The sequence below is a fragment of the Gambusia affinis genome, linkage group LG07, assembly GCF_019740435.1.
Source record: "Gambusia affinis linkage group LG07, SWU_Gaff_1.0, whole genome shotgun sequence".
NCBI classification, from domain to species: Eukaryota; Metazoa; Chordata; class Actinopteri; order Cyprinodontiformes; family Poeciliidae; genus Gambusia; species Gambusia affinis.
The window spans coordinates 20,268,439-20,285,944 of NC_057874.1; the positions used below are offsets into that span (position 1 = coordinate 20,268,439).

A 17,506-nucleotide genomic window follows, 5' to 3' on the forward strand; every position below is an offset into this window, starting at 1 on the left:
ATTTCTGATCTTCTTCAATCATATATACCACTCAGACCTTTAAGATCATCACAATCAAACTTTCTAACTATTCCGAGAGTCAGAACCAAACATGGTGAAGCAGCTTTTAGTTTTTATGCTCCAACACTCTGGAATAAACTTCCTGCTCACTGTAAGACTGCCCCTACCTTGAGTTTATTTAAAACAAGGTTAAAAACCTTCTTATTTGACATTGCCTATTCTTAGATGTTTGTTTTTAACTATATTCAAACTGTAATATTTTATTTTGTACATTTTTAATCTGTTTGGGCTTTAATTTACTTTCTTTCTATTATCTTCTTGTTGTTTTTAACTTGTTTTGTACAAGCACTTTGAATTGTCCTTGGCTGAAATGTGCTATATAAATAAAGTTGCCTTGCCAAGTTGCAAGAAACCTCTGAACACATGATGTTAAAAATCCTCCTGTCAAGGACAGTTATGTATGAAGCAGCACTGGCACATGGTCAGGAGATGAAGTTAGGCAGCTTCAGCGACATCTACATTCTGACACCCTCGCAGTTTCTGTGCCAATGGGACTAGACAAACTAAAAATGAAGCTGTGTTGCCTTTCTCACGTCCAAATAACACTCTGCCCAGTCTTCACTGCTTAGGTATGTTCGGAAATAATACTACAGATGTTAATCAGTTTTGGTGTGCTGCCAGAGCTTTGCCAGCATTGTCCCTCAGAAAGCTGGTGCTTAGCTCAGCACAATGCAGATCTGTAGAAAGGGTTTTACCTTCTAGTTTGTGTGTAAAAGCATCATAAAACTTGTCTGTAAGCATGCTTATCCAAGTGAAAAATGATCATGTATTGATACATCAGTTTATCTTTACAATTGCAGTCCTCATTTTGCTCAAAATTGTACTTCAAATTTTTTTTTTAAATTGCAGTATTTCTCTGATGAGAATTTGAATTCTCATAATTGTTAACCTTCAACCTCCTCAACATTCAGTCATTGTCCACATCATAGTAGTAGTTTCGCATTTCTGCAGACAAATTTAAAATTCTTTTGGACATGCAACAGTTGCTTCCGTAATCATGCTACAACTTACTATGCATCTCTGATTACAACTGAAGAGAGTGACTGCTCAGGAGTTGCCAAGGGATGAATTGTGGCTGGGACATGTTGGATGTCATCCAGGACGGCTCTGGTTTGTGCAGGTGTCAAAAGGATATTACTGTAGCAGCAGAAAAGCATTTTGTCAGATACCATCAGCCAGGTTTACAGCTAACATCTTTTGAGGTGACGAGCCTGATTGCATATTCATTTCCACTTGCGTAATAAATAGAGCGTTAGTATATTACCGAGCAGGTCAGCATCAACAGCAGCCATCTCAGTGAGAGCATCTGAAGTGTTTTTGTATATTTTGAGCTACAGTTTGGAAGTACTCAAAAAGTATCATCCACTGCAGAAAGTGAAATGGTTTTATAATACGTTCGTTATGTATTATGCTGGCTTATAGAGCTTCAAACAGATGCAGTGAAAATGACACAATGCAGACTTTATAATCTATAGATCTTTATTTAATTTTGCAGAGAACATATATAGCAATCATGCTTTTTCATTGAACACCATCTAAACACATTTATTATATTTTTTACATATAATATTTTACATTAGGCCCATATAACAGCTAAAAATATACAAAACAATATTCCCTGACTAGACATTTCTATAACATTTTTATTATTATTATTATCTCTTTATTATTACTCTATGCTGTTATTGTTGTCATCATTTTTACAGTGGAGAGAGATATGTGCCTTAATTTCTGAGACAGTATTATTGCAGAAAACAGCAAAAAATGTCACATTTTTTTCATTCAACATTTAGACAGAAAAAAGAAAAACTCAGCGTATACGGACATTTATAGATACATGTATTACACAATCCAGTTTACAACATCATTCAAGAGAGAAACTGTGGTGTGGTAACTTTATACAAAATCCATGGAACCCTTGCATCACTGCACATTTTGATTTATATATCTTAAAAAAAAATAAGTCAGTACAGTTTTAAGGAACGGGAATGATTCAGCCTGATGCCTGCTATATGTAGCTGCCATAATAGCATATTGTCTTGATCCCTCTTTGTCACCTAGTTAGTAATATGTCATAAAGTTAAAATCCATGTTTGCTTTTATACTGGAATCCTTCACAAAATCAAGTATCATTAGATATGCAACAATTCTCTTTGTTTTATAGTTTGTGTTGTTGGCCTGTGTGGCATGTGCTTGTGTGTTTTTATACTAACAGTATTTAGTCCTCTGATTGATAAAAAGCTCCTCACTCTGAGAATTAATGAATCACATATGTACACCTTAGTCCAGAAGGACCATTACGGAATAGGCTTAGGTTACTGGTATGAAGATACATCAACGTTCGCATTACTTTTCTCTCATTGTCTTCCAACTGGTTTAAGAGTCATTTTAATGAGATGCTTGAGAAAGTGCCACAATGAAAGTGCTTGACAGTTACCTGAAAGAAAGCTACGACACTTTTTCCTAAAGACAAATCCACTTGCTTGGAAATATTGCTGACTGAACAAAACATAGAGTCTTGAGAAAACTTTTGTACTTGTACTGTCTTTTACCTTTGGACTACTCATAGCATTTGTCTGGTAAAACACCCACAAATTGGATGCTTATGCTGCATTCATCGCAATATAAACTTGGGTTGGGATTGACATCAATCCCAGTTTAACAATAGTTCAGGGATAAATTCAAAACACTGTGGGATTTGGTAATCAATACTCTCATTAACTAGGATAACTTCTACTAGCAATAAAGACTAATAAGATTGTTTTGTATTTCTTTATTACAACTGTAGAATATCTTTTTGGAAGAGATTTTTATAATATAGATTTTTTTTTACCACAACTAATTTCTGGTCATTTAATTTTATTTGCTTGTCAGCTGTACAAGAGTGCTGAGAAATTTTCTGAATGAAAATGAAACAATCCTTAAACCAATCGAGCAGTACCAATAGATAATAATGGATAATTATTTTTTGGCTTGTTAATGTGAGTTTTGAAGATATCACACAACAGAGTTAAAATGCCCATGTCTTGCAGTACTACTGTTTTAGAAAATCTGTCAAGATGGTATTTATGAAGTGGTTCGTGTTATAATAGGGATTCACTGATATTATATTTAAAATGTAATCAATATCTTACATTAGTTTGGTGGCTGCAGAAATGGTTACTACTTGTCTATTTAAGAACGTAATTGGATCATGTGATACGTTTTTGTTTCAAATATTTGTGTAAATAGAGTAGTGCCATGTTATTTTCACCCAAACTTGTCATATCATGTTTATTACAGGTGATAAGAACAAGAAAGCACAAAATTGAGAACAGGTTTTAAATTTTAGTCCATAGCATATTATTACAAAGACTTTATACGATTTGCATCTGCATGAATTTTTGGACAGAAAAATGTTTAGGGTTTCGATGACTACATTTTTCTAGATAGAGTAATAATTGTTTCAGTGAATCAAGTTGGTGCCTAAAACAGTTTGGTCATATCTACATTTGTTCCTGAGGAGTGGGTTACTAGACAGCTATACAAGTAAACAAGAACAGGCAGAACATCGGTAGCTGTCACAGAAATCCATTTTTCTACCGCCAACGCTGGGTGCCTGTCAAGGCAGCATGCAGCAACTACTTCACTCAGTACTTTATCCCCACTTAACCATCCCTCAGTTACTTAAAAATATACATTTTTCAAACAATTGCTCTCAAAGTGAAACTGTAAAGAGCACAGAGCAACTGTGGGATTTTTACAATGGCTATACCTTTCATATTAGAGGCTTTAGTCCATAGAATAACCTTGGGCTAGTACACTGATGCTGTTTTGTTTTTCCTAACTATTGCTTTTCTGCATCAAAAGGGAGCATTATTGGATCCATATTTAGTCTGCAGGTAAAACACCTACACAAATTGTTCAAACTATAGCAAGCAATTTGGTCCTTCTCACGTTCACGTATAGAAAATAATCTAAAACAATGACCCTAAACTGAGATTCAGACAACATACAAATTATATGCTCTTTAGAAAACAAATGAAACAGTCATAACAGTCTTGCTAAGTATTCTATATAAGTTATTTTTGCTGTTGTCACAGGTTTCAGTCATGCCAAAAAGAAGTATTCAAAATACCACAAGGTACTTGTGCTTTTCTAATGTAGCCCCCAACAAGAGTAGTAAACATTTCCAAAGAGGTGCAGGATTCTGCAAGGGAGTGATAGTCTGGCTAAGATATAATTTACACATACAAACAGATTTGGCCTTACCTGTTGCACATTCCCATATTGTCTTTGCTTGAAATTGACCTATATTAAACTTTTAATCCATAAAACTTTAGCTTTTTATTTAACAGCTACACTGCATTCATTTTAAAGTATTTATCTCATTTACAAAATAAAATATATTTTACTCACAATTTTCTTTGTACTGTACTTTGAGGTTAGTTGATTATGAGAATTTTCATAGTGATATTATTGAATCAGTGAGGGCCTTCAGATTTAAATTATATATTTTCAATATACAGTAGTTCTCTAAGTCACATTTGCTTTTTCTAAGAAGGCTAAACTTTTGCATAATGAAATTCAAAATATCACAACAACTTTGCTGGGTTTTTTTTCTTCTTCATAAGTTTTATATTTCTGTATTATAAAAATAAAGAAACAGAACAACCCCCTTTAAAATAACTGTGTAATCAGGTTGGTTTCACATGTCCCCAGGAGGTAGGTGAATAAAAGCAGACGTAGAAGTCTAGTGGTTGTTCCCAACCTTGATTACGGTGCAGCGCCGGTCTGGCCGTTCAAACAGAGAGGCAGGCAGAGCTTAGTTATTTCTTTTTAGATGTAGGCTTCCTCATTGGCAGGGTTTTGATTCTGGCTTTCTGCCTGCTGATCTGGACCATTTTCCTGAACCTTCACCAGAACCAGAGGTTTGATCATCATGCGCAGGCGCTGAGAAGATCATAGGGATTAAAAAACAGTTTCTGCAGGCATGATTTATATCATCGTAGATGTAACAGTGGGTATAAAGTCTTCACACGTGATGATTGGTTTTAAAAAAACAATATAACCTATTTCGTCAGATCATAAATCATTAGCCTATATGCTTCTCTCGAAGACTTTTTTGTTTTCTCTTTTGTAAGCACATTTTTATTAATCAGAATTACATATATATGTTGCATAATTTCTGTTTGGCTTACATGTCAGAGTAGTAGTTGAAACAATGACAAAAAGTTCAATAGGGATGTGTTGATTCTTTTTCTACACAGTAAGAAGGTTAATTCACTTTGGCTCCACAGCTCCAATCACAAGGAGGATGTCAGTGTCCAAAAAATGTACCAAATTCTCAAAAGACTTGAAGTTTTACAAGTTGGACTACACTCTTCTGCAGTCATTTTAATGAAGTGTTTGTGAAACTAAGTGTTGGCCTGAAAGCAGAGCAGCATTCAGCTGCCTGATTGCTACAATTACACAATCAACCATCAGCTGGTACACCACGATCTGACAGCTGCATTTCGCCTCTGATAGCCTCTTTTGCAATGCCTGCAATTATGGTACATTTACTCTTACAGAATCTATAAGCTATATATGTCACTGGGAGCTGTATTCTGTACAAGGTGCAGGAGTAGATATCAAGCACCCAATAATGTAAATGCTGAGCTAAAAAAGTTTTGTCTGTTATAGATTAGGGCAGTCGGATCAATGAAATAGGACTCCATCATTGCAGATGGTTTTCTATGAGCTCAGTGGCTGATGAAACAGAAAGCCATAAAAAACTGTTTTATACAACTAACCATTTTTCTTTCACTAATCCTTTTATCACAGCAGCACTCTTCATTTCAGTTTATTATTTCTCTATCAAGCATGCTTGTGAGTTTGTTCATTAAAAATCACTGAATCATGGTGCCAGAGTTTGGTTTTAATCCTCTGAAGAACATAAGAAAGTAAAGCTCAACATTTTTCTCTTTTACAATAGGGGAACCCTTTCGGCTTCATGTCAACAAATTAATTCTTACTGTTGATTCTAGATGAACAGATTCCAGTTTGACTTTGTGGTTACAAACGTGACTGAGTATCCCTGTAAAGATTGTGTTTTGTATAAAATGTGGAGAGCTTATCTTGTCGTAATGTAGCAGTGTACAGTAAGTTAAAGTGGGTCTATTAAAAAAAAAAAACTATCTTGTACAACCAGTAATCCACTAGAGAAACCATTTTCTTGGCTGCAGATTTCAGAATTATGCAAATATTCTGGGCCTAATTTGCAGCTTTATTCAAACAGATGTATGGCGCACTGAGTCTAAATAGATCAATTCAAAAGAAGATACATATGGTGATAACATCTTACCTCTTTGTAGGTGCCTTTGAGTGTCAGGAACATGTAGCCCATGTAGCCTGGGATGAGAATCATGGAGGATAGGGCCATTAACCAACCAACTCCCTGACCCCAGTTAGGGAACACATAATCTCCCATAGTAAGGGGAACCATCTGCACTGCACTGAACAAGAACACTCCCTGGAGAAAAGAGGGACAAAAAAATATATCTCAGCATCTTACATTGATAGACATTTTGTCCATTATATCTCACTTTCCCAATAACTCTGACCAGAGTTATCTGGTCAGGTAACACAACAGGTAACACTTACAGCCACAATGAGAGGAGTGAAAACAACCCAGCAGGCCTTCCACCACAGACAGGGCCTGTAGCCAATCATTTCCTCAATGTTGTCAAAGAATTTATTCACACCTGCATGTAAAAAATGAACAAGATAAAGATGTTTTTTTTTCATAATCTATATATGACTTTTGATACTTGAGTCATTTTTACATGCATTATGAAAAACATGCTCACCATAGAACCATGAAATTGAGATACACTCAAAGAAGACCAGGAAAAGCAGGGACATTCCACTCGCTGAGTAGTAGTCAAAGAGCTTAAACACATACAGTCCACCCTGCAAATTAAGAATGAAACGAAGATAATGAGACAAGTAGAAAATTGTAAACATAAACATAAAATGTAGCTGTATCTATGTGCAGGACAGTCTCAAACTGGTCTGGAGGGATAATGAAGTGTAAAATCTGAGCTTACAGTAATGACTATGGCTGTGAGAAGCAGTGACATATTTATTTATTTTTTCAGTGTCTTAGTTGTAAGAGATCTATTATTGTGGTCATTTATTACAAACAGAATAGATTGTTAGTTTACATTGCCAAAAGTGGTTAATTTCCATTTAGAATCAAGTTCTGTAGGAACAGAGGAACTATTTAACCTCTGAGTTTTATGCGTAGGTACAATAATTTTCTGTGGTGAAATATTATTTGTATTTCTTCATGTATTCATTTAAAACACTGTTGTAAGTCTAGGACTCCAGACTCCAGCTACCATGGTTCAAATGGACCATAAACAGTGAAAGACTGTCCAATGCTAAAGTCAATACTAAATGACAATGTAACTATTACGTTTAAAATGGAAGCTTGAATAAACAAGATAGCAGAATAGTGATCTCAGATTAGTAACAAAATCACTCTAATCTTACGAGACTGTAAAATTTGTGTAAAAAACAATTATCACTTTTAATTCCTACCAAGTCGGACCCCAGCATTTCTGAACAAAACCTCTATGTACATGAACAACACAACTTTGTCTGAAATTCAAGCAGCAAACAACTTCATGAAGCAGTGGTAAAAGTACAGGATGTCACAGAATGTGAAAATTATATTTTTTTCTTATGCTGCCTTGAGGTGTCTTACTGCATGGGTTTCTGGAGAAACATCCTCTGTTTTGTGTCTTTCTTGATTCACTTTTACGGTGGTAAAGCAATTAAAACTTGTGACAATTTGACATTAAGTACAAAAAAAAAGTGTTTATTTTGAGGCAGTCAGGTTGTTGCTATAATTGACATGACGCCAGCCCCGCCCCCTTGTGGAAGTAGAGCTGTCCTCCGACAAGCCAACTGTTATTATGGCAGACAAACGGAGGTCAATGTGTTACCCGGGACATTTTGAGTCATTTTTGTCTTATAAACCAACACTGAAGCAAAGATGGCAAGCAAGAAAATTCTCTAACTAGATCTATAAGGTGATTAGCGGGAAATAATGGAGAAATCAACATAAAGCCCAAGGGGAAAAATGAGGGACACAAAGTCTGGTTGGATGTGAGTGTGGACCCTGTGGGATGCACTTTGCAAATACAAAATGGGTGAGTAATGACTTAAATAATATCGGCTTGTGAAAATCTGCCTTCAGGAAAATGCTTAGAAATAAACAGTAGTATGAAATGGTGTTTAAATTCCAATATAGCAGTTAGCGCAGTCTGTTTTCATGCTGCCATAGAGCTACCGTTGGAATCTACAAGCATAAAATCCAGCATGACTACCTTCACTTCTTATTCATCTGGAAATGATTAGAGGTTTAGCATTGTTGTTTTAATTTAACTGAGTTGTGCTTATTTGACGCTTAGCTGGTAGCCATGAGTAGGTAGCATGGAGCTATCAGAAAGTATAGTTATGACAAAAATTGGGATGTTTGCTATCAGTTACCTTCGTGGTGCTGACTAACTTGATCCATCAGTTTCTGTCCATCAGTTTCATTCAGCTGGACGTGAGGTGGGCTGCAGTGCATGAACCATTTCTTGTGTTATTCCAGACTCCTTTTTGGTTTTGGAAATGTAATAAATTGCATTCCGCCTTCTACACATTCTGGGTAAGGGCTGTCGGGAATGCATATTACCCACTGAGAACTTGGACACGAATTATCTATTATTTTCCTCAAAATCTCTCTGACTGTAGCATGTTTTCTATGATAGACACTGTCAATATTCTCTGAGTACTATACTTGGAACGCTGATTGGTCAGTTGCTGACAAGTGTCCTGGAATGATTGGTGGAGGATTGCTCTATGTCAGCATGGGGGCGGAGCCGGTGTCATGTCAATTGTTTGGTACCTTTTATTAACCAATTATTAACCAAGTTTGAATCCCCAAACAGTATCCTTTGCAAAACATCATTCAGAAAACTTCCAGAAGACTGAGTCATTTAAACAACTGCTTGGTTCATACACAGCAACAACACTCAGGACCTTCCCTCTCTCAAGTCAAAGACACACAGAGGTAACAGTCTCTCTCTCTCTCTCTCTCCCTCTCTCTCTCTCTCTTCGTGGGGTGAACTCTAACAAGGAGGCACTCACTGGTGCAACAGCATTGTCACTGCAGCACGGATAGCAGCTACAAGAAATTAGAAAAATAGCAGTTTACAACTTAAATAAGACCCAATAAATGCCTTACTACACATGAAACTCTTTAAATTTTAAAGAGGGAAACTGTAGCTTGTCTTTCAGAAATCATAAAATGTACAATTATGAAGTGGTAATATTTATGTGAACAGCCTTGTATTGCTGTTAGAATCAATCTCATAAAAAATAGAAACATAGAGGAAACTCACGCCTGATACTTCCACATATTTACCTGTGTGATGTTGGACAGGCCAATAATATAAGAAATCAGGCAGACGATGGCGATGAAGATTTCTCTACGCTTTCGGAGGATGTGAGGAAACTCATCAACCAGTGCAGTGATGAAACCTTCCACAGTGCAGAACTGTAAAGTTTGTAGAGCCATTTTAAAACTGCGTCATTTACTGCTGTCACAGTAAAATCACTGCAAAGGTTTTAGTGCACAAATGAAAACACTATAGCAAAGTACAAGGATAAGTAGCAATAATGAAATTCTGTAACATGAGGTCAGAATCATGTAATGAGTTAGAGCTTTAAAAAACTATTTAGGTATTGGAACGGCTCAAAAAGCAGACCATCTGTTGGATTATTTTCACCTGGCTGTCGATTCCCAGCATCAGCAGCATGGAGAAAAATAATATGGCCCAGAGAGGAGAGACAGGCAGCTGGGTGACGGCTTCAGGATATGCCAAAAATGCCAGGCCAGGTCCTGATGTAAGATAAATTACTGTCAGTTCAAATATACAGTGGGAAATTTATTAAACATATGCTATTGGTATCAATAAAGAATAGCCCTTGTTAAGCAATGTTAAGCAAATGTAACAATACAAAAAAAAGATAAATTAATAAAATAAAACTTAATAAAATATGAATAGAAGTTGTTCTTTAACTAAATATCTTGGGAGAAAATTCCACTTAATTGTCCAACAAACATATTCTTGTTAAAATTACCCATTCTTTTAATAAATATCCCAGTATTTCTTTTTGGTTGTAAATTTAGAAAATTCTGTGAAATTTCTTTTCATATATATATATATATATATATATATATATATATATATATATATATATATAAATATATTATCTTGACCTTGTGTCTATTGTTATATTAGTGTATTGTCTATTGTTGTATTTCAGCATTGATTGCAATTACCTGAGGCCGCCACATCAGCAATTGACCTCTTTGTTACATTAGCCATGAATCCCACAATGGAAAAGATGACAAAGCCAGCGAACATACTGGTGAAGGAGTTGATGCAGCACACAATGATAGAATCTCTGCAGGGGAGAGACAGAGCACAGGCCATTGTTACGGCTGTATCAAGTCCTTATCACCCCGTCACACATTGGAGAGAAACATTTGAAGGGAAAGGAGGAGGGAGAAGTCGAAAGCCATTTTGAGTCCTGCAGAACCACAGCATGCAGTTTGTGCTAACCTCTTTTTATTTATTTATTCTTTTAAAAGCAGTGTGCTTTAATATTGTTCAATATGTGCACTTCTGCCCCTGACCAGTCTCTAAGCTTACTATGGATGAGACATAAAATGAGTTACATATTGTTTAATTATTAAAAAAAACAACCAAAATAAATTAACAATGGATCCTGTGTAGTCAATTGCCCTAATAAAAATAATCAAAGGTTTTTACTGTAGAGTTGAAACAAAAAGAACAAATTGGAGACATTGCATTATTTCTGTAAAAATGCCGTGTGTGTGTGAACAGAAATGTATATTTGCAGTGATAAATGAGCTTGAAAGGCAGCATACTTGTGTCACCTACCTGTAGACGTTATTATTGAAGGGATTGTAGCTGCCAAGCGCAATCAGAGAACCTAATCCCAGACCGTAGGAGAAGAAGATCTGCGTGGCAGCATCGAGCCATACCTGACACACAGGGATTAGAAAATATGCCAGTCACTGTGTATAAATGAATATCTGCACATTTTTTGTGTTGAAGCATTTTCTCTAAATTATTAGCTTGACTGATTGATGTTGAAATGTCCATTATTTAGTTTAAACAGTGATAGTAAAAAAAAACCTCCACTCTCACACGGTTCTCACCTCTTCTTCTCAATATTAAAAGCGTAGCATTATCTCAATAGTGACATTTAGGCGTGAATTAATTAAACATTGGCCAAAGGATTTAAACTGGTTAGTTTAAATTCAAAGGATTTAAACTAACCAGCAACATTTATGTTTAACTTTTGATTGCATTCTATTGTGTGCATTGATCTGTATCCACTGTGGTTTTGAGAAGTACTCACCATAATGCAAATGTCACAGTCAAATACTGGGATTGCATCTGACAGAGCAACATAAATTTGTGGAAACTCTAAGTAAGACTCTTTTTTAACTTTCTTGCCATTTTTTTTAAATTTGTGATTAGAGCACAAAAAAAGTTCTGTTGTAAATTTTTTCCACTTAAACTGAGAATTATACAGAAGTTAATGCACATTTAGTGAGTTTGTTTTGTAATTTTGTAACTTCTGAAGTTAGCTGTTTGAACTTTTTTAGGGGAACCAGAGCAAAGGGTATGGATATGAATGCATGTTACTCTTTTCATGTTTTTTAATTAGAAAACCATGTATCATTTTCCTTCCACATCACACACTATGTTCTACTTTGTTTTGGTCTGTCACAAAAATTCCTATAAAAGTTTGTGGTTGTAAGGCAACAACAATGTCAAAATATTTTGCATAGCACTGCATCTGCAAAAATGCCATAAACATATCAGCACTTTGAATGTTCTTCCATTAAAATACCTCTCTGTAGTCTGCCCACAACTTTGGAAATGTTATGTCAAAAAAGTGAAACGCATCCATTTTCTGGCACAGCTCATCCTCTGGAGCCTCCTGTGCTGCAGTTTATATCACATAGCTGTATCTTTCTCAACACAAGTCAAAAGGCTCACCTCAGACTCTTTGAGTTTCTGGAAGTCTGGTGTGATGTAGAAGAGAATCCCGTCAATAGCTCCAGGCAGAGTGACGCCACGGCAAAACAGGATGAACAGCATAAAGTAAGGGTATGTTGCCGAGAAGTAGACAACCTGTGAGACACGTCACTGTTAGAGCAATCGCTATATTCTGTGAACTACAACTACATATTGGATTGAGTATATTTGTTCTGCAAAAATGCTATTTAGCTCAAATTATCAATTTACTGTTACTGTGGCACCATTCCCACAGCACTGGGGAATGGTGCTGTGTCCCAGTCAGTCCTTCCTCTGAGACAAAATGACCTCAGGATGAGAAGGTTCAGCACACTCCCAGTGCTCTTTCACCTTCTTATCTGAACCAATTTTATGCCTGTGCATTCAACTTAATAAGTCATTAAAATGTGGACACCGACTTTTTTGTAAAATAAGCAAATATGTTCAACTGCTTGAATTAAAGAGCTTTCTTTTTGTTATTTAGCAGTTTTTAATGTACTGTATGCCAATGACAAAAAACCAATAAGCAGTAAAGCAGTTTTTAGAACATATTTCACAAGTAATCCTTGATCTTTACTGCAGACTCTGATATTCTGGAACTGTCTGTTTGTTTAGACCACAAGTGTCAAACTCCAGTCCTCAAGGGCCGCTGTCCTGCAGTTTTTAGATGTGCCACAGGTACAAAACACTTGAATGAAATGGCTTAATTACCTCCTCCTTGTGTAGATCAGTTCTCCAGAGCCTTGCTAATGACCTAATTAATCGATTCAGGTGAGGTATAGCAGAGGCACATCTAAAAGTTGCAGGACAGCAGCCCTTGAAGATTGGAGTTTGACACCCCTGGTTTTGCCCCTTTGTATACTCACTTTGCCTGTCCAGCTGACCCCCTTCCAGATACAGAAATAGACAAGCACCCATGCAATGGCGAGAGTGATGGCCAGTGGAATCCTGACCTCCCCAGGCTTTTCCAAACCGTCCGTCAGCTGGTGCATGTTACGTCTGCAGCGAAAAAGCAAAGTGGCCATACTGTTATGCAGAAGAGTAATATGAATTTCATACATGCACAAATATGCATGCATGCATCTTGGTATTTAGAGATTTAACTTTCCCCCTGAATCTTTTCAGAAACCACAAAATCTTTTTTTTTTTTTTTTTTTTGCATTTTGTATTGTTTGTATTTGTTTTGAAGTTATATTTTTTTTTATTTCTTGTAATGTCTTGAAGCAAATTATTTTCTCAAGGATCTGGTTCATAGCATGCAAACTGTTACATCAGCCTATCTCTGATCCCTAATCTGACCCTTGCTTACCCTCACTGGCAGGCAGTGACCTTATTAGATTTAATCTGTTCACAACATTTCAGACTGTGGCTACTCAGATGTCCAACTTACTCCCAGAACTCCACCACAGCACTGGTGAGGTTTGTCGTGTCTGCGATGGTGTAGTTAGTGTAGCAGCGATCTGTGTTCCAGACATTGCCACACGTCTTCCATGGCAGGTCCTGAAAATGAGAAGAAGAAAAAAAAAACACATAGAGACAGGGAGAAAGCTCTTTTTTTCCTCGAACCCGCTCCCATCGCTGAGTCCCATTCTCAGTCTTGGCTGTCAAGCAGCCAAGACTCTGATGCTCATTCGGGACATTGAGATTTCATGGTTTTCTCAGTGGAGTGAATGCTTCATCACAGAATGCATTTATCAATACCTTATGTGAGGCGCTAATTATGCGGGAAAGGAAGTAATAAAAGTCATACTCTTTTAAAGGGTTGTGCAGCCTTACATAAGAGGTTCTGGCAAGAAGCCTGCCACATGACTGAACTAAATTACAATGTAAAGATACATAAAAAAAACAGCTATGCTTTGAATGACATAAAGGGAGAAGGTGTCATGATTTTACAGAATGAATATACTCACAGTGGTGAAGGAGTTGTACAGATAGTAAATAGCCCAAGCAATGATTACAATGTAATAGATATTGAGCCAAAAAGATAGAACAGCAGCAGCCAGACCCACACCTGGAACGCAAAATACAGGGATAATGTTAACTTTATGTTAAAAAAGAGAGAGAAAACCCACTAACAGTAGTTTGAAAGGTAAGGTTTCACATTATCTGACCTCTATTCAATTCAGTTTATTTTAATTCAGTTCATTGAAATTAATGTATTATTATGATCACTTTTGATGAAAAAAGCCACCTGAAGACATTTTATAAGACAAACAGATTGAATTTGTATCCAGATATACTCACTACCAACCAATATAAAAAAATCAAACAAAGATTCAGTTTCAATTACATGCATTCCAATCGCATTTTTGTCGTAACACAGTGAAGGCAAACTGTTTAGAATATAAATTTTCTATATAGGAACATAACAATCACATGTTAATAATGAAGCTCCAACTAATAATAATACTTAAGCCGGTTAGTTATGTATTTTATTACCTTTGAACATTGGGGCCAGCTTCCACACTCCCAGACCTCCAATAGAAGTGTATTGACCGAGAGCCGTCTCCAGAAAGAACAGGGGCATGCCAGCAAATACCAGCGTCAAAAAGTAGGGAATCAAGAAGGCCCCTGGATGAGAGGTGAGAAGCAAAAGTGTGTGAATCATGAAATTAATATTCACTATAATCCAACATGTTACTTGGTAGAGGGATTATTTGGTTTCAGGCTGCACCCAGAAAAGCGCGCAGATTTTCTTTTATTTCTGCTTGTGCGTAATTACGCACGGCGTTGTTGAGAAGATACACTTAAGATCTCTTTTATTTCAAACTCTCCAGAATCAGACTCTCGATCTTTGGCCGCGTCACCTTTACGTTCCGTTTTGGTGTTTGTTGAAAATAGTGAAATAATTCCTGATTACCTCCGCCGTTTTTTCCACATAAGTAAGGAAATCTCCACACATTTCCCAGTCCGATTGCGTATCCGACACAAGAGAGGAGAAAGTCAAATTTCCCAACCCACGTTTCTCTCTCGGGTATGTCCTTTTTCGTCTTCTGCACCTTCACCACCAGTGTTTTGGGTTTGTCATTTGGCGTGGTGCTGGGCGCGTCGTTCACGGTCTCGGTTAAGACGTGTCCGTCCGAGGCTTTGGTCCCGTTTGTGGCCATAATGACGGTCTGTGTTGGAAGGTCCTAACCAACGTAGAGGTGGTGGTTTCAGCACCAATCCAGACAGAGCGCGGCGTATCCGTCCTGCACTATAGTAGTCCCCAGAGAAAAGCCGCGAGAAAAGGGATGATTGAGGAGAGTGATGAGGTGCGGCGGCGAGGCAGAGACCCTGAAAACAAAAATGAACTGGTTAAGATACATTTTTCTTTTCTTTTTTCACAAAAAGGGAAATTTAGATTTTTATGTAAAAATGTTATAAATGTGCTCTCTTCTCATTATATATATATATATATATATATATATATATATATATATATATATATATATATATATATATATATATATATATATATATATATATATATATATATATATATATATATATATATATATATATATATATAATTTTATTATTATTATTTTACTATTATTTATTTTTATTTTTTAAAACCTGCCGCACAGTAAGTGAGCCTCACCGGGATCAAATAAGGACTCATCCCACAGCAAGAATCACTTCTGATGGCCTGAAGTGGATCCGTGTTAGAAGAAATTTAGAGCCTGCTTTTGTCCTTGATTCATTGTGCTCTACATTCAATGGCCCACTTCCCAGTGCTCTGATACGACAGCAGAGCAATTAAACACATTTAGGAGTCGCAGTCGCAAAGCCCACGTCTAATGAATCACCTGGAGAGGCTAATAACTCTCCACAGAGGCTGCACCTTCAACAGATCTCTTTTATCCATCCATTCACCATACAGGTTTATTCCCTAATTAATCTATATAATTTGATGCCCCAAAAAAACAACATCCGGTCTTTAGAATTAAAAATATGTATATATGCGTTCAGATTGGATATTTTATTTTCATATTCAAAATACATTTTAAATAACAGGAGTAAAAAGGAAGGATGAAGCGCTCTCAAGCGTTCTCCGCTTAGTGCGTAATTGGAGCGGCGCGAGGTAATATAGGTCTTAAATGTTTCTGGTTGCTTTAGACATGTGTTTCATTTGGATGAAAACATATATGAAGTTATTGTAGTTCCAAATTTATGTAAAATGTGCATATAAGACACACAAACTGGTTGTTAGTCCGACATTACCGCACAGTTTCTCTGCGTAATACTCAGTTTTCATTTTATATTTCACGTTAGAGACATATGTTATTTTATTTTTTTTAAATAGTCATGGTAAAATTCGTCTGCCTCCACAGAAGAGCAGCCGCAAATCTGCATGCTTTGCCAAATGTATCGCAACTGAACGTGGCGATGTCCTGACACCTCGCTTCTGAATGACATTCCATATATATATATTTTCAAATATTAAAACAAAACACATTGTTTTGATAAGAATAGGGTACTTACAGTGAAATGACAGCTTGTTTGTGCGGTTGTTTCTCACCGGGGAAATATCCAATGTTCCTCCCAAAAAAGTTACTTCCTTTTACTTGTGCTCGGCGAAACCAAGGTGGAAACTTTGCATCCGTCGTGAAGGAGCAGACATTTGATCCTCAAGGAGGGAGAGGATGGTGGACAAGTGCGTGTTTGAGAGCGAGGTGCTGTCCTTAAAGGAGTGGTGCTGAAAGAGAGGCAGGGAGAGAAGACGGGGAAAGGAGCTGCCGCCGTTTGAGTTGAAGCGAGCAGGGACGTAACATGGAGCGCAGGGTTCTCACTCTCATCTACATAGCGTCAATGTCACCTCAAAGTCGACCCACCCCAACTCCAACATTTCCGCCACTGAAATGGCAGCGGGTTTGAGAGAGGAGCATCCTCTTGTCTCAAGGTTTTATATCCTTACTGATGCAGCCTTTTTTTTTTACACCAGGAACTTCTCTCTCTGTCCCACCCTCTCCTTTCAGACATTGCAAAGGCCCAACTGATGTATCATGTGGACTTTTAAGGTTGCCTAAAATATCCCCTGATTAAATAACAAGTTTAAAGCTACTTGCAAGTCATGTATTTTTTCGTTAACAACTGTTCATTGATATCTAAGCCCAGTTTGCAATAAATAATGACTACGGTATATACTGCAGGATTCCCCAAAAACACACATTTTTCAAAAGCTCAATTTAAGAAAAATCAATGTTTCTATGTTGTAATTCTTGGATGACATTACAAGAGGCACCCAAATATGGTGGATTTTTGATAGATCTATGCAGGGGCAAAGCAAGTTGAGTTGCTGGGTTTACATTTCTGGATTTCTACCC

General features: G+C 36.8%; 1 protein-coding gene across 1 annotated transcript; it reads right to left on the reverse strand.

Moving 5' to 3' along the window:
* Nucleotides 1-1,518: 1,518 nt before the first annotated feature.
* On the reverse strand, nt 1,519-17,078 carry slc6a1b (solute carrier family 6 member 1b). The gene is made up of 15 exons (XM_044121356.1): nt 16,665-17,078; nt 15,058-15,473; nt 14,637-14,768; nt 14,108-14,208; nt 13,588-13,697; nt 13,064-13,196; nt 12,180-12,314; nt 11,049-11,152; nt 10,424-10,548; nt 9,867-9,979; nt 9,503-9,634; nt 6,891-6,993; nt 6,685-6,785; nt 6,386-6,553; nt 1,519-4,992 (listed from the first exon to the last, which is right to left on the reverse strand). Exons 2-15 carry the CDS (start codon nt 15,302-15,304, stop codon nt 4,879-4,881), a joined length of 1,818 nt encoding a protein of 605 aa, XP_043977291.1. The 5' UTR covers nt 15,305-15,473; nt 16,665-17,078; the 3' UTR covers nt 1,519-4,878.
* Between the last annotated feature and the right edge of the window lie 428 nt (nt 17,079-17,506).

Coding starts and splice junctions, on each gene's coding strand:
- slc6a1b (XM_044121356.1), bottom strand. CDS start 15,304: ATGGCCACAAACGGGACCAAAGCCTCGGACGGACACGTCTTAACCGAG. Junction 6,554..6,684: donor TCACTCCTCTCATTGTGGCT/GTAAGTGTTACC, acceptor TCTTTTCTCCAG/GGAGTGTTCTTGTTCAGTGC. Junction 4,993..6,385: donor TCAAAGGCACCTACAAAGAG/GTAAGATGTTAT, acceptor TGATCTTCTCAG/CGCCTGCGCATGATGATCAA.